The 25,069-nt window shown below is 34.9% G+C and overlaps 1 protein-coding gene across 5 annotated transcripts; it reads right to left on the reverse strand.

Annotated features, from left to right (window-relative positions):
- Positions 1–908: 908 nt before the first annotated feature.
- On the reverse strand, positions 909–24,967 carry LOC134275227 (GRB2-associated-binding protein 1-like). Of its 5 annotated transcripts, none has more exons than XM_062757498.1 (7): positions 24,730–24,967; positions 19,043–19,069; positions 12,954–13,257; positions 11,173–12,279; positions 8,238–8,268; positions 7,143–7,272; positions 909–4,095 (listed from the first exon to the last, which is right to left on the reverse strand). In XM_062757498.1, exons 1-7 carry the CDS (start codon positions 24,826–24,828, stop codon positions 3,862–3,864), a joined length of 1,932 nt encoding a protein of 643 aa, XP_062613482.1. In that variant the 5' UTR covers positions 24,829–24,967; the 3' UTR covers positions 909–3,861. The 5 variants fall into 5 exon arrangements, with proteins under 5 accessions (XP_062613482.1, XP_062613481.1, XP_062613479.1 ...); XM_062757497.1 differs by lacking the exon at positions 8,238–8,268 and adding an exon at positions 9,231–9,324 and having other exon boundaries at positions 7,173–7,272; XM_062757495.1 differs by lacking the exon at positions 8,238–8,268 and adding an exon at positions 9,231–9,324.
- Between the last annotated feature and the right edge of the window lie 102 nt (positions 24,968–25,069).

Raw genomic sequence — 25,069 nt, forward strand, 5'->3', positions numbered from 1 at the left:
TAATTTGATTTGGTGAATCTGAAATCTTGTCTTATATGGTCTAAACTTATGATTCAAGAAATTCAATAATTTAAAACATCTGAATTTGGAATGTTGTCTTGTTAAACAAATTCCTTGGTACCAATCAGTAATAGTGTCAGGAACAGACAGGTTTCTCTGTATCTCAAATAATCCAAGGGCCTGTCCTTTGCTCCGATTCCTGAAGGATCAAAATTCAGAAGACCATGCAGATCAGGATTCAAACCCTGGCCCCCTGACCCCTCCAGCAGACGGGTGTTTTAATAATGGAGTTATAAACCCAGCTGCTGGCTACTTGTGGACCACTTGCCCTGTAAGCTTAAGAGACTTGGTTATAATCCCAATCAATGGTATTAGTTATTTCCCTTTGTATGCCAATAGCCAACATGGTTGTAGACACAGTTCAGGCAGAACCATTTGACTTTTCATACTTGCTAGAGATTCTAATTGGTCTTAAAATCAAGGTAAAACTTGGAAATGAGATCAGCTTTTTACCTCCTACAAAATTAAAGTCATTAAGTAGGTTATCTTTATTCATTGGAGTAAATGCAGCATCTAAATCCTGAATGGTTACAACATAGATGCATCTTTGATGCAAATCTAATGAAGTACAAAGACAACTGCTCCAAAAACCTTAGTATAATTTAAGCTCCCCCTACTTCTGACCAGTCCCATGGGATCATGAAATATCTTCAAGCAAAATCTCTAAGTAATGTACTTAATGTTTTAGATTCAAACTATAATTACATATTTTTTTCAACATTGCTTCCCAAATGTGATGTTTCTTGATTATCTCTTTGTTGTGTTATGTTATGACATCCCAGTGAATAATAAAAGCACTGGTCCCTTGACCTGGGTTCTACCTTGAAAAAGAAGCAAAAACAAAAGAGTGGCATTATTTGTAAGTTTATTTTAAACTACTTTTCACCAGATGCATTACATTTCTGATGCTGACTTTCATATTGTACAATGGCACACTTAATTTTTCATGTCATTGAATTTTAACAGAGAAAAGTAGGTCAGTATCGTAAAAGAATCAGTCTTAACAAAGGATATAGATAAACAATTGATATATATGTATATATAGATTGAAAAAAAAAAGTCAAATATTATAAAATAATGACTATCACTATATACAACAAAACATACAACATTAATTGAAATTCATTGCATTTAAAGTTCATCAAATGTGGTTAGGACAGATATTGGTGCACACTAGAAATAAGAAGTCATTCCTGCGAAAATGATCTTTGACTTAACCCTATGCATCTGAAATGGTAAATTTTGCATGTAAATAACTGTGGAATAGTTTGACTATGGGAAGGAACGGTGGATTTGAGTTATTCTGGGGGGCTGTGAGTGCTCTTATTTTTAAGTAGAAACTCCCATTTCCGTGTGTTTCAGTAGAATGTGGCCATAGTTTTAACTTGCATGGGATAACTCAGGTTACAAAGTGACGTGAAAAATTGGGCCTCCCATTATTTACTCAAGGAAAGATCTGAGACTCCAGTTTATTTTCTTACTCAGAGAAGAATTTTTACTTACTTGGGGGAGAAAAGGGAAGCTACTCCCTGTATCTGTAAAGCCTCTTGTTATATTTTGGGACAAATGATTGTTCTGGCTTTGAGTAACTTATTGGAGAAATGAGGACTCGGGTTATTTTACTACAGATGGAAAGGGTTTGATTTTTTTTGTTTTATTTGGGAGAGAAATAGGTTTCATATTCGAGTGACTCTCTGTATCTATAAAGCTTCTGGTTTTGAATGATTGTGTAAAAGTATAGGATTTGAGCCATTCTTCACTCAAATAAAGACATTTGTTTTGGGCACTGTGAGTGACTTTTTAGTTTTTTTTTCTAGTTATTTTAGAGAGAAGTTGGGAGGGGGTTTGACAGCTTGGAAGTTGGTCTGGTTGGCATATATTAGACACTACATGTTATGAAAATAAATGTTTGTGTATAAACTCTATAAAAATGCATTAAAGAGTTCATTCATAGCTTTCATTAAATGTACAAAATAATCAGGTTTTATTTATCTTGGTTCAGGGTGACTTTGATCTCAATTTCTTATATTAAAGTCAACATAAAACCACCTAAAATAAGCATACTTAAGATATAATAAAAAAACAAGAAACAGCAACTTAAGTAAACAACAATTTGAAACTGCAGAAAATGTATAATACTGCTGGTTGTGTTTGACAATTATAAAGTAACTTTGAGCATATACCATACAAATGAACTCACTGTTAGACAAACAACTGTACTTTGTACCAGAAACGACTAGGTAGCCATGTGATAAAACATCATAATCCTGTCCTGCAATTGTTATAAACACATCTGTCACAGTAAGTTTACTTCATGAATGTAATTCAAATTAAAAATCTCTCTTTCATCCATGTTTTACATGAACAAGACCTGCTGAAAAATTTCATAAATGTTTACTAAACATTTAGCAAAATAAGATTTATTTATCACAATTAACAAAAAAAAAAACAAACAAACAAACATAGTACATTTATTCTTTGTAATCAATGAAAACAGAAGGATAACTGGACAGTTTCTAGTTACCATGACTACCAAACAAGGACTTCTAAATTCACTGAGCAACACACAGTCTTTGGCTTTAGCATGTGTTTTGTGACAACTCATCAAGTTTTTGGCATTTTCTAAAATATTATCAAAAACAGTGGTGGCAAGATATAATTAAGTTGTTTTTCAAAATTTCTTTTATAAAAAATACAAAATATTTAAAATATTCTGATGACAACCTGATTGACGTAACTTTCACTCTCTATATTCATTGATTTCTTTCAAAAATACTCCTTACTCAATGCAGAATTAAGTGACATCAAAGTTTATACATGTAAAATTGAGTAAGCTATGATTTTAACAAGTATACAGTCATGTATATATATAATGTGAAGCACTCTTCTAAACAACCATCAAAAAACAAGGGTAATCTCTTAATATACACAATCTAACAACCAAACAATACTTCTCACACATCATCTCACATTGTACATGTATGTAGACTAACAACCATACAAAAACTTCTCAAATATCCATCTTAATATTACTATACATAGTCTAACAACCAAACACTATTTCTCAAACATCATCATCTCATCTTCTATCGTGTGTAGCTGCATATCTTCAAAATGACAACAAAGTAATTACAAGTAAACACAGAAAACTAACAATTTTACAAACCACTTAGAAAAAAGATCATACATTTGAATCCTTATAATTAATCTGGTCCTACACTTAATGTCGGCAGTTTGATTCTTGGTCGAATATTTGACACTTGGGAAATAATTAGAAATGAATGTACGGATGAACTAATTATGGTAATGGACCTCTTACATGGAGACAGATACTATTGTGAATTCAATGTTTATACATTGTCTACTTTGTTGATGGCCATATAACAACCATTACGTATAATCAGCAAAAATGTAAAGGGAGTTAACTCCCAGGACTCCATATTAACATCATCCTTTACGACTTTATATTGACAATAAAAGCAAAACAGCCATTACTTCCACTAATTTCCTTATTACAAACATTCTGCAAGATTATTTTCAAATCTATTCATCAGATTCAATGAGATATTCCTTAGATTTTTGACGAAATAGCTTTTCTTCATTCATTTAACCTTTGAAAAAAAACTTGCAATATAATTCATTCTCTTTGAGAAATAACCAATCACAAATCAGATTGCACAATGACACAGACCTCCAACAATAACAAGCTTGTCCTTGGCTAGGAATGAATAAATCACCATGTCCCATGCTCGGCTGGTGTCATCACACCCCTTATGTGTACCTTACAGTGGTCACCCGACCTCACGCTTCATCATGTTTACGGTCATTCTGTACTTTGGACTTAAGTTCCTGCAGCCCTATTGTCTTGACAAAGTCAATCTCCTTGTACTCTGTGGGTGTACTTTGTCCCGGGGGTGGGGCGTTTAGTCGGTGGGTCTCGTGGTCATTATCAGGATTGTCCAGCGCCAGGTCTAAATACTTGAGCTCATTGTCCTGTTTAGGGGCAGGAGGAATATCTTCCCAACCTTTGGATCTCTAGAAAAGAAAAGAAAACAAGTCAGTAACTTAGTATATATAAGTACAAGTCAGTAACTCGGGACATATAAGTACAAGTCAGAAACTAAGCATACATATTTTTCATAGCGATTTAATCTTATTTTGTAATAAAATATCAAACTTTGTGATTTCCTTTCCTTATTTACATTGTACAACACATCCAGTAACTCGGGACATATAAGTACAAGTCAGAAACTAAGCATACATATTTTTCATAGCGATTTAATCTTATTTTGTAATAAAATATCAAACTTTGTGATTTCCTTTCCTTATTTACAGTGTACAACACATCCAGTGAGGTGGCAGTTATTTTTAGACATTTTAAATGTCATGTTTATAATGACTAACTTCCTAAATGGGCCCCTCCCTCACTGGAGAATCTGTATACTTCCTCATCACTCTCTACACAGGAGGCTGAGAGAATCATTAAATAATTTATTCTCCATATTGTTTTCCATATGCACTCCCAGTACTTAAATATCAATAATGTTCTAGTGTTCTTGAGAAAAAAATTTTTTCCTATATATTCTGATTTTAAACTTTAATGTCCATTTGACAGAACCCCTAGATCCCTACCACCAGAGGAAAAGATTTAAACTAACTTCAATCTGCACTACCTGAGGATGATTCCATATTAATATTCTGTTGTTCTTGAGAAGAGGGTTTCTAATTATTTTTAAGATTTTTGTATACTTCCAATCTTGATTTGCTTAATATTTTGATTATCTCCCCTTGAAAAAAGGCATGGCCTTTCACTTAGAAAAAAATTTGACTCCCCTTTACCAAAAAATGAGCTGTCTTAAGGTAGGTTATATTGGCCCAGTGGTTCTAGAGAAGAAGATGAACATGTGAAAGTTTACAACAAGGATGACAATACAAAGGATGAAGCCAGATAACAGACGAATTGTAATCAGAAAAGCTTAGTTAAGCCTTTGGCTCAGGTAAGCTTAAACTAACCCAAAACAAACAAAATAACTTCCTAAACAAATCTGTTTTACTAATACAATAAGATCAAATGCAGTACATAAAAAAAAAACTTGAAAAGGAGGGCAGAAGAAATGTAAACAACAAAATAAAAGGTGGGGTAAAGAATGGAAAACATGCCAACATGCAACTAGAGAAACTGCTTTGAATTGCTCAAGTTCAATCATATAACAGGAGAAATTACAATATTACATGTATTACATTTGTTCACTGTCATCCACACATAAAACACACACAGTTAGTCAGACCTCCCTCTTCAAACACAGTGTGACCAAGATTAACCTAACTGATGTCCCCGAGGTCTGGGGAAGGTATAATAATGGTGCCCCTGGGGAAAACAATCAGTGTAGGATTGATGGAAATTATTATCCTGATGACTGGGAGGTTATTACATAAAAATTGCATGTAGTTGAGTGTAACATTGAAAATTTTCACCCCTCGTAAACCACTGCCAACCTCGGCTGCGCCTCGATTGACAATGGTTTTCTTGGGGTGAAAATCTTCAATGTCGCACTCAGCTACATGCAATATTTATTATATTATACTGAATGTTTTATACAAATACATATAACAGTGAACCGTGCGCGCATAAATTCTGCGCAGTCGCTTTTTTTTTTAATATCACCCATCGTAAAGCAATGTTAACTGTTGCTACGCTGGAGGGCGTGGCTTCATTATTCAGCGGGTAATAGCGTTTTTTAACAAATGTTTCTCGACCAATCAGATTCAACTACCGTATAGCGGGTTATTTTAGCGGGGTGTTAATTTTGGCTTATTTTGGCGTTTTGATGGTAGTCCGCTAAAATTTTAATCGCTAAAATATTCACTACTATTTGTAGTGTTTATCTGCAAAGAGCTAAAACCATGGGTCCGCTAAAATAAATCACGCTTAAATTATTGGCATACCTCTGAGCAGGCAAAACGCCAAATTTAACACCCGCCAAGAAAACCCGCTATACGGTAATTTACATGAAAGTATAATATAATAAATTATTGTATTTCTGTTAAAATGTTTCCTATATAAAGTTCAGAAGGTAAAATGACTATTTTTCATAGTCTGAAAATTTCCACTCATAGAAAGCTATACCCCAGGGTATAGTCTGGGGTATAGTTTTTGCTATCCACCCTCCGTAGATTTTCATACAATTTTTCTCACCAATTTTGATTTCCAGCAATAAATCAAAAGACTCAGATATTATAATATACATCCAGTATAATAAAATGCTTATCCACTGGCTGTGAGTGGGATAGCTCTTTCATCAAACCCTTGACAGGAACTATTCCCCCGAGGGCTCACAGCCAGTGAATAAGTATATACAATTACCCACAGGCTGTGGGATAGCTCTTTCATCAAAACCTATGACAGGAACTATTCCTAAAGGCCTTGTAAGAACTTTTCCCTGAGGGTTTAATTTCTAGAGCTATTTCCCAAGGGCTTGCCAGAACTATTCCCCTGAGGGCTTGCCAGAACTATTCCCTTGGAGGCTTGCTAGGACTTTTCCCCTGAGTGCCTTGCCAGAACTTTTCCCCTAAGGGCTTGCCAGAACTAATCCCCTAGTTTTTACAGAACTATTCCCTTAGGGCATGTCTGTACCATTCCCCTGAGGGCTTGCCAGAATTATTCCCCTAAGGGCTTGCCAGAACTATTCCCCCGAGGGCTTGCCAGAACTATTCCCCTGAGGGCTTGCCAGAACTATTCCCCTAAGGGCTTGCAAGAACTATTCCCTGAGGTCCTTCCAGAACTATTCCCCTGAAGGTTTGCTTTGACTTTTCCCCTCACGGATTGCCAGAACTATTCCCCTGAGAGCTTGCCAGAACAATTCCCCTGAGTTGTTGTTAGAAGGGGGATGTTTTGCTAAACATATTGCGGTCAGTAAGAAATAAATACTGAAGTTAGAGGATGTCTCATTTCATGGTTAGAGAAGATAATTTTTTTTCAGTTATGGGGAGATAAACATGCTAGAATAGGGTATGTAATAATTCTGAATAATCATGCTGCTATGAGGGGGTAGATGTTGGCATGCCTCCTGTCTGTCCCCCACCTGATCTGAGCAGTAGTGGGGCATCATGACCTGTTTAGGGTCCACCAAGTAATCGTCCTCCTCAGAGCTGGTCTCCATGTCGGGGTGAATCCTCAGGGGGGAGGGCAGGGGTGGGGCAGGCTGGTTTGACCTGTCAAAGAAAAATCCACTAATAAAAGAATTTCTGTTAGATTTCTCTGTCATATTAAACTTCAGAAGATTATAAAATGTATCAAAATACAAATGGAAATGAAATATCAAGTGGAAGTGACATCAAGTATTAACAATATTAATTTTACAGTGCTTATACATGTATTACAATCATGTCTTTTTATATAAATCTTGTCTTCAGATCTATCTTTGGAACTGAACATTTTTTGAAGCAATATCAATCCTACAATGTGTGATGTTAATATGACCTCCAATCATTGAACAATCATTGTGACATTCTTGATTTCCCCCCGTTTTGCAGCAGTGGAATAATAAACAATGCATTAGATGCGAGGTATGAACACCATGTGCACAGGTGGACTAACACCAGCTCTCCCTATCAAACTTCCTCTTCCACTCAAAATAAATGTCATCTGTCTGTCACACCAAATTTTAAAGTATATATTTCCTTGTTTTATTAGTTTTATATTGTTTCTGCATTTTCTGACCAACATCTCCTATTTATCAATCTCTGTTATTCTTTTGAATATATTCTTAAAATGTCATAGCAATCAGCATAAAATGTTTAATAGCATACTGAACAATCTGAATAATCCATGCCATATCATAGGAACTAAATTCCACATGTTCAGGATGTAATTCATAAATTTAGCTTTCATGCTTCTCAAATTACAAAACTGAAAGTATTGGTCATTAGTTTTATCTATCAAGATATTGATTTACTAAGAATTATAGGAGCTGATAGAAGAATCTGAAAATTCCATGTATTGCAGTCCCTTGGTGCATGTCCAAAGTAAGTCACTGCACTGCAGAAAATATAATTATAACTTTCAAGAGTGAATGATTAACAACAGGGTTGTTTTATATAGAAACAGAATTAATATTAGCTTCAATTTCAGAAACCTGCGGAGTGCACATAATGCCAAAATCGTGTGTAAATTGTACCTAGAATTTGTAGGAGTAGTGTCCCCTTCATCTGAAATAAAAGTTTAGAGAGTGAATAACCTCCCTTGATAAATGGACAGAAGACTTGACAAGGGCAGGAACTCTGTGTGAACAAGGCTTGGTTATTTTCCTTTACATTTGTACTTATCTATAACCACCCTCATCAATGTTAATATGGGCATACTCTTGTTGATTTCCCTTCATCATCCTATAACATCCCTTGTTAATGTTAATATGGGCATACTCTAAGTCAGTTTTTTTTTTTATTACAAACAAATACAGAGACCTTTTGATGGTAGACAGATTGTATTAGTTTAGGACAATAGCTAGTATAGCTAAAGATGTCACAGCATTTGGCCCATGACTCACGTGCTTGAGAAACTAGAGATTGTTTTGGCTTAAAAAACTTTTTTTTTCTATCAGAGTTAATACACCTAGACACCTGGCATGGCAAGATAACTGGTTAAATTATTTCATCTTTATCAGACATTTTTGTCTGTTTCAAGTCCTCAATTTACAATATTTGGATATCATTAAAAATGGCTCCTATTTTTTTCACAAAACTTAAAACATGTTTGCCAATCAGACCTGTTATTTTTGGCTCTAGTGACAAGATATATTTTGATATTATATTAGATACAAATTACCCTTCATAAATTCATTAATTACTGATTTGTCTGTGTCCTGAACTGGTCTCATCAACAAGGTGGGTCTAAACCCCTAAGGGGTGTGTGGGAGTAAGGTCAAAATTCCTAACATTCATAACAGGGCAATCAAAACCATCTACCACACATCATCGCATCAAACCAAATAATAATTATCATCTAAAATTATTAATTAAAGCTAATTGAAAAAATTTCTTTCCCAGAGAAATCTACAGCACTTTTGACCTAAGGTTTTTATAATGTTTACAGGGGAGTCCGTTTTAGTGAGTTATAATTGTTCACACAGTGTTCCTGCAACCTGTCAGTTTTTCTGCCCTTTGTGACAAACCTTTTCTCTAGCGTCCCCTGTGAGCTACTGGAACTTGGGTGACGTTTAAAACTGCGGGTCCGTGAGGTGCTAAATATAGAGTATGTGTCTTGTTCTGTAAATAAAGGTTCAAATTTTAATTCAATAAAATGAGCATCATCATTTCTGGAAATTCATTTCATAGGCCATTGCAGATGCAAATGCCAACTTCCAAGAATTCTACAAATAAAGTGCATACTATTAAACAGTAACAGTTATTTAAATTCCTTGCAGATCTTAGAATTCAGCTAAATGAACATCAATGTTGATAGCTGATGACATTTATACTAAGAATAATAGATCAATGTTGAACATGCTGAAATGTGTGTGACTGTATGTAGTTACATAGATAGCAGCTGTAATATCATGAATATGACTGCATTTCACAATCTCATCACTTTCTGGTAGTTTGTGACGTACTAATATTATAATATAATGGACGTCCCACACAGGCTAGGATTTAATATAACTCAAGGTATAACAGTCTCAAGTCTATTTTTGTTGTCACAATATTAGAAACCTGTCACATGAGACCATGTTCGCTAGATATTTTTTCTGATCATAAATTTCAGAAAACAGCAGCTGACTGTACATATTGCTCATCTGATAATTCTAACTTTCTATTTCTAAGGATATCCTGCTGCTTACACAAAATCTGATGCCCATGGGTCACAAGGCCCACCTGACTCACTATGGCCCTGCTGTTTCTCCTATACAAATAATACTACCCATGGATTTGCTAATGAAAATCATTCAAGATTTTTCCAACAATAAATTCCTATGTATTATATCAATAGCCCCCCCCCCCCCAAATTTAACCCTACATCTGCAAATCAATTAATTTTAAATTAACAAATTAAAATCAGCTTTAACATGACGACCTGAGGTTGATTCCAATTATCATGGCTTTGCTGCTCCTGAGAAGACTTTTTTTGAAGATTTTGTTTATTTGAATAGTCAATACCCTAAACCAAAGGATGTTTCATGCCAAATTATATAAAGCTGACATTGGCCTAGTGGTTTATATGAAGAAAACAACAATGTCTATAAAGACAGACAACATACAAACTTCCTAAGAAAACCTCACTTGAATCTTTGACTTAAGTGAACTAAGATCTGTAATTTGATCAGATGGTTTTTGGCAGGAGACCCCTTTATATATATATATAGTTTATCTGAAGCTATTTTTAAACTCAATCAAAAAGATCAACAGTGCGACATATGAAATGATTTGTGGCTTATGTCTACATAATTATGGATGCCACTACTGGTAGCTAAACATGACTGAAAGGTTTATATCTTTTTATAAATTCTTCCCCAGCAATAAGGTTACTCAATATTTGTAACATCTGCAATTTGTAGCAAATTTTAGAAATTCTAAATGCATTGATGCAACATGAATCACTGCTTCAACAGGCTTAGTTTTGTTTGATGTGGGATCATTACAAAAAAAATTGTTCTTCTTCAATATGGGCATTATTAAAACATAATACACGGTATATATTTTATAGAATGTCCTCCTGATTTAATATTATCTAATATGCTCGAGAGTTGTAAACCTGTGCGTCTTTGGAGGAGTGGATTAGACCCATGGATCATAAACCGTTTTAAAGATGCAAGTCAAAATACAAACTTTTCTTATATTTCCCTTCAGCATGTTCAAAACCAGCATCGACAATCTTTACACAAATTTTGAACTTAAATTCATAACAGAAATAAGCACTTGAGAGATGACTGAAATTTAGACATCTATTTCATATATCCATAGTTAGTCTGTTGTTAAATCACTATTATAAAGTGCAAAACATGTTGTCTTCATGAATGACCAAATAATCTCCTGCTTTCTTTCCCTAGTGCTGTTCTATTCTATTCTATAACTGAACTATAGTTTACTTTACATCATTCACATATATTGTTATCCTACCTTGGTTAGTGGATGGTCTAGGAGACACTCTGGGGGGTCTTGCTGGGGGCTTATCATACACATCGTGGTGACCTGGGGTCATATCCAGGTAGGGGTCATGACCCCCTGACATATCGTGGTACACACTGTCTGAATTATTCCTTGACCTGTTTCCCTCCATGGGGAGGTAATTGTTTTCACCGTCTACGCGGGGTTGAACGTATCCTTTGCCCGCATTTATATAGCTGTGAGACATACCCGCTGAACACCTCTGGGGGGGAGGGGGAACACTATTGGGAGACACACCTTTTACATCCCCGTTTGCTAAGGTTCCTTTGGGTCTTTCATAGTATGTAAGTTTGGGTGGGGGGATATCATAAGATCCAATAGAACAATGTTTATCCATGGCTGAAGTTGGCACCACTTTGTCCAGATCAAAGTTAGAAATTCGACTGTTGTTGGGAAGGTTTTGGTATGGTTCTTGATTGTAGGATTTGGGGGGTGGGGGTCGAGGGGGGACATCTCCCATTCCTGGAACACTAGGATGATTTAAAGGCGGGATATCATACACATCATCATGTCCTAGCTGGTCCCCACTGTGCGGAGGGTAATCGTAGGAGGGGAGACCAGTTTGTGAGGAGTAGGCGGAGTCAACTTTTTGACTGTCACTACTACTGGAGCGTGGGGAGCTCGGGCTGTGATGTGTCGGGGGAGGAACGTCGTAAGTGTCCTGAGCATTGTTCTGATCAGGGGTTATAACTCTAGGTGGGGGCACCTTGTATATACTGTCTATCACTCTTTCTAAGCGTTTTGGCGTATCATATGTTGATGGGTGAAACACATCATTGTCTATGTCAATGTGACCCTCCTTCACTGGAGGGGGAGGGGCATGTTCGTCTGGAATACTGTCCACACTCTCCTGTCGGTTTGGGGTTCGTTTTTTCCCTGAGCTGCAGTGCGCCAGAGGGATGTAGTCCTCCTGAGATTCAGGGGGCATCATGAACTCTGGAATCGTGGGCTCTGTTGTGATGGGGGGCACTGCCAGCACTGGTTTGGGTTGGGGGTTGTCTGGAGACGTGGAGAAACTGGTTCTAGGGTTATCTGTGACAGGCGGGGGGATGTCATCCGCTGAAAAAAAAAAAAACAATTTATATAACCTGTAAACTGGTTCTAGGGTTATCTGTGACAAGCAGGGGGATGTCAACCGCTGAAATAAAACAAACAATTTATATAAGCTGTAAACTGGTTCTAGGATTATCTGTGACGGGCAGGGTGATGTCATCCGCTGAAATAAAACAAACAATTTATATGACCTGTAAACTGTTTCTATGAATCTCTGTAACAGGTGGGGGTTAATTATATCCTCTGCTTATTTAGAACAGAACACAATCAAATTAAATATCCTGTAAACTGAAATAATATTCCATCAAAATCACAAGTTTTACTGTATACAGGGTTATTTTTACCTTTATCATTTAGAAAACAATTTTGTCCCACTTAAAATTCACCAAAAGTTTTGCTTATGCCATTATGCGGCCTTTTTTAAAATTTATTTTCCTCATTTTAAATTTGCCTACATGCAACCCGAGGCAAAAGGATAAAATAAAATAGGGGCAAAGGTTTCTCTGTGTACAGTCAAAAGTCACAGGAAAAAAAATTTACATATAAATTTGTCTTAAAATTTTGTAATTGAATTGAATTTAGAATGTTTTTCTATGGATATAAATACTATTCACAGTAAACATGGTTAATTGATATTAATCAACACAACAGACAAACAAATAAGCTAAATGAGATCTTACTTGTGGGATTTTCTTCCGGCTTTAATCCACACACACTACACAAATTGCGCACCCACGTGGTCATTTGTTCCTCCGTGTCGGTTGCCAGGAAATAAGTCCGCTCTTTATTCTTGTGGAAGGTCTTGATTGCCAGCAGGAAAGGGTAAAGTTCAAGGTCAAGAGACTCGATGATTTGTTCACAGTGTTCAAGGTCTATAACTCCTTTCAGCCGTTTACAGTTTTCATCGCTGTAGTAGTTCAAAACGTACTGGTGAGGCAGACTACCCTCGGGCTTGAACAAAACAAAGAACCTCTTCTTCCATCGCTGTCAAATGAGAAACAAACAATTCAATATTGGACTGCATGTTATTATAATCTTCAGCAGGAGACATTTTAATATCTGCTCCCACTTTTTCCTATCGACTGCATGAATAATTCACTCTAAAGCTGTACATTTCAAATATCAAGCATGAATATTTGATGAAAAGTATTTTGGCTTTCTTTCATTTGCATAAATTGTCATTCAGCGAAACACTTCAGAGGCAATGTTATTAATTAATATAATCTTAAGTGAATACACAAAACCACACTAACTCATGACCATCTGATGAGACCCTGGGTTAGACCTAATGCAGCTTTCTGTAACCAGATTCTGAGTCATTTAGACTCTTCAAGCCTGTTTAGTAATTAGCCTTCTATGTCTGGGGTGTATGTCCCGTAAATTAAGGATATCTCAACTTCTGAGGAAAAAGTAAGAATATCTCGACAAACAATTAGAAAGATCCCAGTCTCTAGTGATGACTCAGATAATCGGGGTCTGCAGAATGTTTCTTTTCCTCCCTGGCTTACTAGGACATCACAAAGATGAAACAATTAGTCATAAACAAGACAAAGCAATTAAAATTACACAGAAATGAACAACACAAAATACAGCCTTTAACTGAAACACTGAAAACTGTAATGAGATCTACAAAACTCACAATGTATCAAGAAACTTCACTAAAAACAATACAGTGTGATACACATGATCAGTAACATTATGCGGTGTCACACATCGGCCGTCCCACTTCTATAATATCCTAGACACGTCTGTCTTTACTAAATCTTGATAGAAATTTTGAAATGTCTGTCAGCTGTAATCCCTGCTAATTAATTCATCCAAAATGCTAATTATTCAAGCCCTCTATGTAAAATCTTTAAAATATTCTTCAAGAAAAGCGAGAATTGACCGATGGATTTCAGTGCTTGTCATGGAAAAATTTTCCAACACGGATCTAGAGCCTGGGCTTGTTCTATAAAACTATTTCTAACTCTCGAGTCTAGATGTTTATAAAGACACATACTCTGTACAATGTATCATAACAGTGACAACATCTGCCAAAAATAAAAGTTGATGAAGCCGAGAATTGATCACGCTGTGAACTTCAGAGCGTTTTACATTAGGGTCCTCCCATTATTTATATGCTCTTATGTTTACCTCCCCATGTTTACCTGTACTTTGTGAATAAGCAGACCATCTTCCCCGCCTAATGTCACATTATAATCCACCTCCAGAATCAGAAAGTTCAAGGCCACAAGAAACTACTACTACAGTATATTTTACAATGTCTTTAGCACCTCAGACCATAAAAAGATCCTGACATCTGACATTATAATTCTTTACAATTAAATGATCAACATGACGACATTAAAACCTGACTGTACACTAAATGGCAGCACTAGATATTTAGGGAGCAGACTGTGTATGCACATCTCTGTGATGAACAAAGAGAAGCTGTGAGATAAAAATATCACATTCCTGCTATAATTAGGAGGCTTCTGTTTTGTCAGCTTGTCCCTGAGAAATCTAGAGCCACGCGGTCGTCATCTCCAAAAACTCAGGGTTTTTTCCTGAGGAATTCACAAGATTTTATTAAATACTAACAATTTTAACTTCCAGCTACAACTAACATAGATTCTATACCTATACACTGGAATGGCCATATTGTGCCATTCTAATTACGTACAGAGCAGCTGAGCAGTACATTTAACATTTTGGACAAATGTTCACCACACAGGATAGATGGTGGGAGTGAAATGCCATAATTAAGTCATCTCTACATATTATCCTTATTAACAGTAATGGACCTTCATGTGAATGATATCATTATCCATATTTATGTAGATAATTCAATATCGTGACAGCCAGGTCTGCCAGTATCCTAATCAGCATCGTCTCCATCAATCTAATTACACCCACCTCCCTCAGACAGTCTCAGACCAATTCTAAATCTTATTTTATCACATGTCCATTTCAATGCGGACAGAGAGCATCACACCCAAGGCCATCCTTAAAAAATTGTTTTTTTGCGGTAACGCGACCGACTCACCAAAATCCACCCTACTGGATTTTTTTTATGGGTTCAAAAAAAATTTTTTTTTTTTTTACATATCCATTTTCTTAGTTTATCCTATTAACATTTTTTTACGTCCCCATCGCACCTGTAGACGCCGTTTTTAAAAAAGAACTGATGTGTTCTGATATTTGAACAATAAAAGATTGGATTCATTAAGAATGCCTTAATTTTCTTGTTTGATTAGTATCTTAAAGTGAAATCTAAGACATAGTTAATACCTCTATATAATCGAAATTTAATTCTGACTTTTTGTCTCCAAAAAAAAAAAAATAAGCCTATCTACCTACCCACACCTAAAATGATGAGGCGCGTTACTGCAAAAAAAATTTTTTTAAGGATGGCCCAATTGTAATCTATAGATCCCTTCATTCCAGTAGAGGGTTTATATCAGGACAACTGGTAATAAAAAGTAACTCTAAACTCATACCAAAGAAACATCATGATATATATAATTTTTAAAACAAATACCTGTATGACCTTAACCTAGACAGAGATGACCTTCACCTTCAGTCACCTACAGGACATTAATCCCAATCACCTTACTGACCTTTCACCCAGAACCTGAACTTTAACCTTTCACTTGACTGACACCCTGTTCTTATTAAGTCCAGTACATGACGAGTTTAACTGACATCTTTATCTATAAGTTAATAGCCACAAAGTGGTAGAGATTTCTCACATCAAGCTCCAGCCATTAAAATGTCAGTTTTAAATTAATAAATTTTGACAATAAATGTAAATCATTTGTACTTGTTACATAATGCATAAACAGAAAGATAAATTGTTGTCAAATGTTTCGTATTAACATAAATGATATCTGCCAGTGAACAAAGGGGATATTATTATTAAACATAGATATAACATCATACTGACCTGAGAGAAAGCCAAGGTGACAAATACTACTTACTAGATAGGTAACATTATTTTTCACTCGGTCGTGAAAGTGGTAAGTCTATATGTAAACAAACAATGTTCAAGTGGTCACCCTAATGCTATACTATGACCCTTCAACTCCGCGAATTTAAAAACCTGTGACATAGGATACAAATATTACTCAGTAAATCCAAACAACGTTCACAGCTTGTCCGGCTGGTTTTCAACTTACAGGATGTGAAAAATACAAATAAAAACAAAACAGAAATACAAACTGGAAATGTTTTTAGTCCCACCCATCTAAAAGAAAAGTTGATATAACAATACTGAAAGATTAAAATCTACATACATGGCTATCAAGTAAAATAAAGCATAGGAAATAAAGAAGGGCTATTTTACCTTCCATATTTACCCCCAGACTTAACATTCTATCATTAAATACCTTCAGCTGACTCACTTATTTCATGCACCAGCTGATTAGTTAATGTATATTTTGTGATCTTAGTGTATATAAAGATGTTACAGAGCCGTCATGCTATAGGACACCAGAAATTTGATCAGCAATCCATAAGCTCTAATCTGAGGGCCCCACAGGACTCAGAGCTTCATAGATAAGTAGCTGACAGGACAATCACCCCCCCCCCCACACCTTCCTCAGACTGAAGTAACCTAACACGATACACAGCCATACGCTATAGGAGCTCACACACACAAAGAACCAATTACTTCTGAAATACAAACTGTCAGGCGTCTGGAATTCAAACTATGTTTGTCAACATCTCTTAGCGTGAAGATCATGGGTTATTTTTAGACTTTAAAAGTGCCCCTAATTCACTTTCACTTTCGAGGTGGGGGTGGGATGAGGTGGGGGTGGAGTTATGCAGCTTTCACTGTACAGCTGGATCCAGGGGAGGGGTGGGGTAACGCGGAGTAATTCACTTCATCATTCAGGATGTAAGGATCACTTTCAGAAGACAGTCAATGAAACGAGACTCCCATTAAATGTGTGAGAACCCAGAAGGACAGAACAGGAAAACCCTGAGTTGTCCATTAGTAGATAAAGGATGATAGGGACATTTTATTTCTTCCTTCTCCTGTGACAAGATGAGATTTCCCTCTAGATATAAACCAAGTTTTAGATCAGGGGCCATAGATCAGGGCTCTAAGGTCAAACACAAGAGACTTAGTGCTGGGTATCAGAATGGCTCATTCACTTCCCTGACTTAAACCTAAATGACAGATAATGTCTCTTCATTATCAAATCAGTAAATTTCCTAACCTCCATTAAAAATGTTAAATTCTTAACCATTTATAAACAAATAGACCTTTATAGTCCCTAGAACTCCTGCCCAGTGTAATCACTGATTGATCCAAAACTGATAAGAGTACCACAAATTATTTTCTGTAAGTATTCAATCAGACACACATCTTACCTGACTTTGGCGTATTATTCCTAATAATTACACAGGTATAAAATAACTGACGGAGCAGGTATCATAAATAGCGGGGTCCTGAGTGATGAGGGGTCAGACCGCGGAGTGTGACTGACAATAGACGAGCCTTAGTTCTGTGGCCAACACGGAAGACAGGTGCTGAGGACCCATCACGCCTGAATGATTTCTACACACGACTAACATTAACGTAAGACAAAAAAATATATATCCACTCATTAACGTCAGCAAATGGACAGAAATTTCCTCAAGAAACAATCAGTAACTTATGATCTCTCAGTGTTTGTAAACAAAATCACAGCTTGTTTACAATGCTGAAAACAAATCGATTTTTAGAAAACAACCAACTCAGGACAAGCAGGGGGAATTGAACCACAAACAAGGGAAGGAATGGACGCTACCCCTGGATCAGTACATGTAATTGTTTTATTCTTAACCTCAACCACAGATGTGCAAGTTATTGACGTTCTGTACTCCGTGATAATTAAAATTAGAAATGTTAATAACTTATTAATCATTACTAAATTACTGTATTAAAATCATGAGTACTTTTTGTGAAACAATATGACCTGTCAATATTACCAATCATACATAGAAAACTTCTAAGAAGGGTAATTTTAGTTGGGATATCCATTTTATCACTGCTTCAAAAATGTTTACAATTTTGATGACTTCATAATAAGATAATTTTTTAAAAATTATCATCACTTAAATGATTTCCAAGAAATCAGCCACTGCTCTTTTGTTATCAGAAATGACAACTTATAATTTTTCCTGTACTTTTAAGATTTATTTGTCAGTATGTCAAATGCAAGGAGAAGAGTTGCAGTGACAATTAGAATATAAATGATAAAGACATAAATCAAATAGCCACGAACTGTCAAATATATCATGTGATTGACAGTACGGCTGTCTAATTCATACCAAGAGACGAATTTAAGTTAATATGTATAATTTTTTTCCCAGTCATGCACGGAATGTGTGAATTCATATTTCTCTAAATTCTCGTTTCTATGTAAACAAACAAAGTAAAATAGTTTGTAAATCAAAAATAAAACTTTTCATGCACTTTACATTCTTGAAACAAGGAAAGAAGTTTTACGATAAATTTATAGTGAATAAAACCAAAATAATCATGCGAATCAAAAGTTTCCTTTAATCAAAATAAACAAAACGCAATAAACATGCACACCAGGACATTCCTAAGAAAAGACCAAAGTACTAACAATCCAAATGACTGATGGAAGATGTGCATATTAAATACTGAGTTACAGTTATGAGAGGTCTGTTAATAAAGATTAACATCAAAGTAAATAGGGTTCCATCAGTCATCCAAGTTAGAGAAACTGAAAGTTGAAAATGAAAATAAACCAATACACGATACACTTACTGTTGTGTCCATCACATCGGGGGAGAACTGGCAAAAATAAAACACATCATAAACATTAACACATAACACCAAACTTACTTCTACGAATTTACGTCTTCACTCCAAAGGGAATCAAAAGAAAGTAAATTATGAAACAAACATTTATTTTCATCCTGCTTTAAAATGAAGCTTTCAAAACAAGAAGACGTTTGAGGCAGATGTTCTAATGTCAATCAGCAGGTTAAGTTTTGTGATAGGACTTGAATGGAGAGAAGGTTTGTACACCAGGTGATGTCTTACAGAGGATAAACACGACACAAAAGCTGTGTTTATCCAGGTATATCACTGACAGATTGCAGGCGTGGTATCGGGGCCTTCATCAGACCGGGCTATAGAGACCTCATCAGGGTTACCCCCGACAGGTGACAATCGACTCACAGCTGACGGCCCCCACCTCTAAAGGTACAGGACAACCCCGTAATCTATATATAGACACTGTTAAATTCCTTGTTAATGTCCCTCAAAACTCATGATGTCATAAAAAAATTATTTTTCTGTAATTCTCTGCAATGAATTCAAGTTTGATTTTTAAATATAATTACTTATTTTTCTTAGATAATTTTCTTCATAATAATTATTATCATTTCAAACATGCATATACATGTACATATAACCTTTGCTGATTAATAATTAAATTCAAGGTAAAACATTTAATACAAGTTGTCCCCCTTTGTACACTTTGCTATTAGAACAGAACACAGTACACTCAACCCTTTTCCTCTAGGCAAATGAAATTGTCATCAATAAAATTATGCTTGATAATTTACAATATCTGTTTTCCTAATTCAAATTTGTTTTATTGAATTTTTTTATAGTATTAAATGCCTACAAAGTGTCTCTAAATGCGGTATTTCCCAGAGATCTGCTCTGACCATTCAAAATGATCATAAAAATAAAATGTCATACAATATCCTTACAGACATGGTATAAATACTATAAACATGATAAAGTGGATGTGTCCTACTTCTAGCAGACAGTTAACTGTGTCAGATCCAGTGACTGGTAGAGATGACTTAGATCGGATCTGAGTCATATCGTGGATTAAGGAAGTGTCCCAGTAGTAAATTTATCTCTTGTCAATATTTTCTGAAAACAGTTCCTTACCATTTATAAAATAGTATTAGCTGATAGGAGAGCATTAATGATTTTGCCTTCAACATGAACTAATTTACTGAATATACATACTGGTATTGAACAAAATACATGCAGCCCAAAAGGCTTTTACCATCACCTGAATGTAAAAAGGGAAGTTTCAACCTAACAACATTAGAAGTTCTAGCTTATAAAATTCAAAAGACATTTACGGTCAAACCCCATTTTCTCAATGGCACCAAGAAAAAAAAAACTTTGAAATGCCTGAGGATTTGAGATTTTTGGGGTAAAATACTTAATATATAAGAAAATTTTTATATATTATAAAACTTAAATCTATAACGTTAAAAGACTTTATAATTTAATATATAAAACCAAAGAACCAATAACCACCTGTAGGGTCAATGGTATCTGTAATATTCATTTGTACTAAGTACAAGTCAAGACATTTTCCAAATACTTTAAAGGCCTATATATATCAATATCAGCTTTTAGATTAATCAGTACATAGTACACATTCCTCTCAGTTTATCAAGTGGAACATTAAATCATAAACCCTAATCCTAAATATACCACTCAAATCCTCAGGTTACATGTTTAGAAAGCAGACCCATTCCTGCTCAGGGTCTAATTGGTAAAACACAATGTGACAGTTAATTAAAGAAGTCTTTGTTGTGGTCCCATGATTTGATGATGATCTTATATTTATATATATACACTGTATCTGTCTGCTTTATATTGAATTTGAAATACAGATTTCTTTTAAAACAAGTTTTATAGACATATTTTATACATATATAAATATATTTTTGTCTATAAGTAATTTAATATATTTTATAATTAAACTTTATTAAAGATATATTAATGCTTTATATTTTTGTTTGTTTGTTTGTTTGTTTGTTTTGGAAAATAAGAGCAAGATAGATTTTTGATTTTTTCAAACTCTTGTATATATTTTTTCCTTGTTTAATTAATTATAAATTAAACATGCAACCACAGGGGGATGGTAACATACTATATTTGATTCTATGTAATCACTATGTAAATTATATACCAGAGTGATAATGTAAATCAAATATAGTATGTTACCAGCCCCTGTGTATGCAACTTACATTCTAGGGATAACTGTATTTTTTTTATTTTATTATATTACGGAATAAGACGAACAATTGTTTAGTGTTCAGTTCCTCAATGTGACACTACATAATTATTATAAGTGCACAGCCACTTCTACACAGGAGATATTAATTAGAAAATTAATCATTTTAGACAATTCTGTATTCCTAAATACAGCACTACAGTGAAATTAAACTTAGTGCACTTTTAATCAGTGTATATTGATTTGAAAATTGTGTTAATACTTTCACAGTTCAAAATTGCACGGAGGAATTAAATAGTCCTACTAATGCACTATTTGCTATCATGACAGATAGCTCTCTGACTCAATTTGTAAAACTGATGACTACTATACAGCAATAAGCAATTACTAGTGCAATGTGAAAAACTGCGCTTGACATTTATTTTTTCATGGCTTTCATGCACTGATAAATATGTTCTGTAGAAGAAAATTATATGGACTGGTCAATCCCACAGAGTTCTGTGCATATATTGTTTATTTAAGTCCCTCTTGAAATTTTTCACTCCTATGGAGACTCCACTATTTGCCGGTGGAGGGCTACAAATTTTGTCCTATACCCTGCACTCATGGCCATGCCCAATAAGCAAGGTGGGATCTTTTTCATGCTAACACCTACTCTGACATAGATCCTTGGTTTAAAATATCTCATCTGAAGGACAAGTCTCCCTATCCTACTTTGGGATTCGAACCAATGATGCAAGGATCAACTCCTTACATCGCAACTCAAGTTCAGATGCTCTAATCACTGCACCATGCATGCAACTCACACAGAGCTAAGAATTAAAGGTACTAAAATCTTTAACAGACAAATAACTGGTATGCTACTTACCAATGTACAAAACAATTATTCAGTATTGTATCTGCAGAGAATCATTAAGAGCACTATTTCATATTGTATCAGACAATGGTTTAGTGCCGTGAAATGACAGTCTTCGACAAATCCCGGGAGTCCGATGCCCGGGACCTGGTAAAATTGGTAGCGGGCATGTGGAAGTTGCACACTTACAAGCCCGAAGGGCATGTAAATTTAGGCATAAACCGTGGTATAATTAAATTAAATAATACCAATAACATTAAATGTACTTTAAAGTCTTTTATTTTCCATCTAAAGTAAAGTTCAAAATAAAATTTAATCGAAATCTTATTTTAGTGGCTTAGGAACTCTTCTGCAGAGGAGACACAAAAAGTGTACAGGTTGAAAACATATGGCGAGACAAATGGATTCAGGTCATTTCCTTGGCATGAATAGGCAAATAACAATAATATTATAACTTTAAAATTGATAAAATTCTGGGCATGTAAATATTTGTCGGGCTTTTTAATATTGTATCACACCTGGTTTAGGGCATGTGCTGAAAAAAAAATTTGGCGAAGACTGAAATGATACCATGATTCCATACATTAAACTGATTAAAGTCTTTCAACAAATTATTAAGTTCTTGAAAATGGCACAGGAGCTAAGTGTCCTTTTTTATACAAACTACCCACCCCCAAGAAAAGAAAATCTTACATAGCTATGCATTCTGTAATTTTCCTAGAGCAAGTTTATCGATAAAATATCAAATCTTCAGTTGAATCATAAGTACTATTAAACTAAATTAAGTCTTAATTATTAGAAATGTTGAATCTCAAGGCTAAATTTTAGAATTCTGTCTTAAAATGCTGTGTTAATTTGATCTAAATATAGAGAGAATTGTCATGAACCTCTTAACTAATTCCTTTCCCTTCAAGTTGTTCTTTAATACTATAACAATCAATTTCTCCTATTCACATCATAATCATCTGTCACAGTTTTCTTCAGCAATGACATTAAGTGGGGAAGTTGTTTTATTTTCCACTTATAATGATTCAAAATAACAATTTGTTTAATTCATTTTAGATGCATTTACTGTGAAGTCCACAATGGTTGATATTGGTTCTATCAATACATTCTTTATTTATATATTTTTTTTTAATTACTAATTGTTTCAGTCACTAGCACAACCACTACGTGACATTTTGCAGACTGCACAATGAAGTATGAACCTCTCAAGAAATACTACTACTTCATTGTTAGCCAAGAAAATTGACAATTTAAAATGAGTGAATTTAAAGTGCTGCTTGTAGTTTTGAACAATATAAAGCTTAGGAAAAACAGCTTTAAAATGAATAATCGAATTTGCATAGGTTGCCATATTACAGATTAATGCACATCAATGTTGAATGCCTTGGCCTTTAACTCTGTTAAGTCAGTATGTCAACATTTCTTATATTGACACTGAAATTATTGTATACAAGAGGACCAGTAGAACTGCAGTAAAAAGTACATATTAAAAGACAAGTCTCAACTTATTCACTACATTCATCAGTGTTGAAAGAAAATACAGGGTGGCAATAGGTTAAAAAAAGGCAAAGAATGGCATTATAGTAAATGCTGTCATCACATAAGATTTGTTTGTTAAGTTAAATACTTATAAATTCCATAGGTTTGGTGACAAGTGGAAAGACATGATAATTGACCATCCACTTTTACATGTAACATGCTGTATAATTCCTACACCTTGCTTTAACTTAAGACATATGATAATCATGATAATTGAGTGTTAACTTTCACATGTAACATGCTGTATAACCATGATAACATGTATAATTCCTACACCTTGCTTTAAGTGGGTGACACTGGACTGACTGGTGGATGTGTGAAGGATGAGCCTAGCTACTTATGTTAGAAATGTACAAGTGATGTAATGATTGCACTAAATGAACCAAAAACATATACATATACCTACATCCTCTGTCTAACTAAGCTATATTAAGTTGTAACTATTTACATGCATGCAAAGCAGTACACTTGAATGCTTATAATTATGTAATCAACATGTTAAAGCTAGAAGTGTCATTTTTTTAATTCTTTTAATATCTTTTTTGCATCCAGCAATGAAAGTTAATTAGCATGTTATCATGGTTATACAATTTTGAAGTTCTAAAATTGCAAATGCCACTCTCCATTTAATGCTGGCATTCTGTACCACTGTCAGAAATCCTATTTTAGGAATTTTCCAAGTTATATTTCCTAAATCATGGTAACACTCTTTGATGCTTACTGGTATTTCCCCCCTTTTAATTAAAAATATTTCCTTGCTGTCAAAAAATCCAAAGTGCATTGTTTTGGTCAGTCCAGCTAGTCTCATTAAGTGAATTTACACACATTTGTATTTGCCTATCATTGAACAATTGGCATTAATATTAATTTCCATATTTTAAGATACAGATATTGCAAAAAAGTAAACAGTGTCACTTCTGTACCACCTACTGGCTACAGCTGACCTAATGGCAGAATATTTCAGTTCTCCGAGCTCAGTCAAAATAGTTCTATATCAAAATAAACATATTAAATGACAAATGAAATAAAATGTATCAGATCTAGCTATATGCTTACAGCTCGGAAAATTTTCCACGCCCCAGTCAGGCGAAATTTCTTCTCCGGAGGGGATTTGACCATCCATCCCGAATACACAACGTTCGCGATCTTATTCATGTCTACTTTCTCTCTACCTCGCCCAATCAAAAAGTCATCCTAACCACATTGCTCCAAAAGAAACCATATCCGACCAACATACAGTTTCACCAATTCATCTTTTTTCAAGAAGATACAGGAAGTGTATAAATTTTGTTGTTTTTCTGCCAAACTCAAAATAATGGCTTCTAAGTAGTTTCCGGAAATAATCTGTGCATGTAACGTCGATTTCTATTGGATGTTAAAACATTGCACTGTCAAA

Source organism: Saccostrea cucullata, unplaced genomic scaffold (assembly GCF_032062105.1).
Source record: "Saccostrea cucullata isolate Sc308-1 unplaced genomic scaffold, CSIRO_AGI_Scuc_v1 ctg956, whole genome shotgun sequence".
NCBI classification, from domain to species: domain Eukaryota; kingdom Metazoa; phylum Mollusca; class Bivalvia; order Ostreida; family Ostreidae; genus Saccostrea; species Saccostrea cuccullata.

Excerpts from the sequence above, each read along its gene's own strand:
- LOC134275227 (XM_062757495.1), bottom strand. The coding sequence starts at position 24,828 with ATGAATAAGATCGCGAACGTTGTGTATTCGGGATGGATGGTCAAATCC. Across the intron at positions 19,070-24,729 it reads CGTGGAAAATTTTCCGAGCT|TTCTCCCCCGATGTGATGGA; the intron begins GTAAGCATATAG and ends TATTTTTGCCAG. Across the intron at positions 7,273-9,230 it reads CAGGGGACGCTAGAGAAAAG|GTCAAACCAGCCTGCCCCAC; the intron begins GTTTGTCACAAA and ends TTTCTTTGACAG.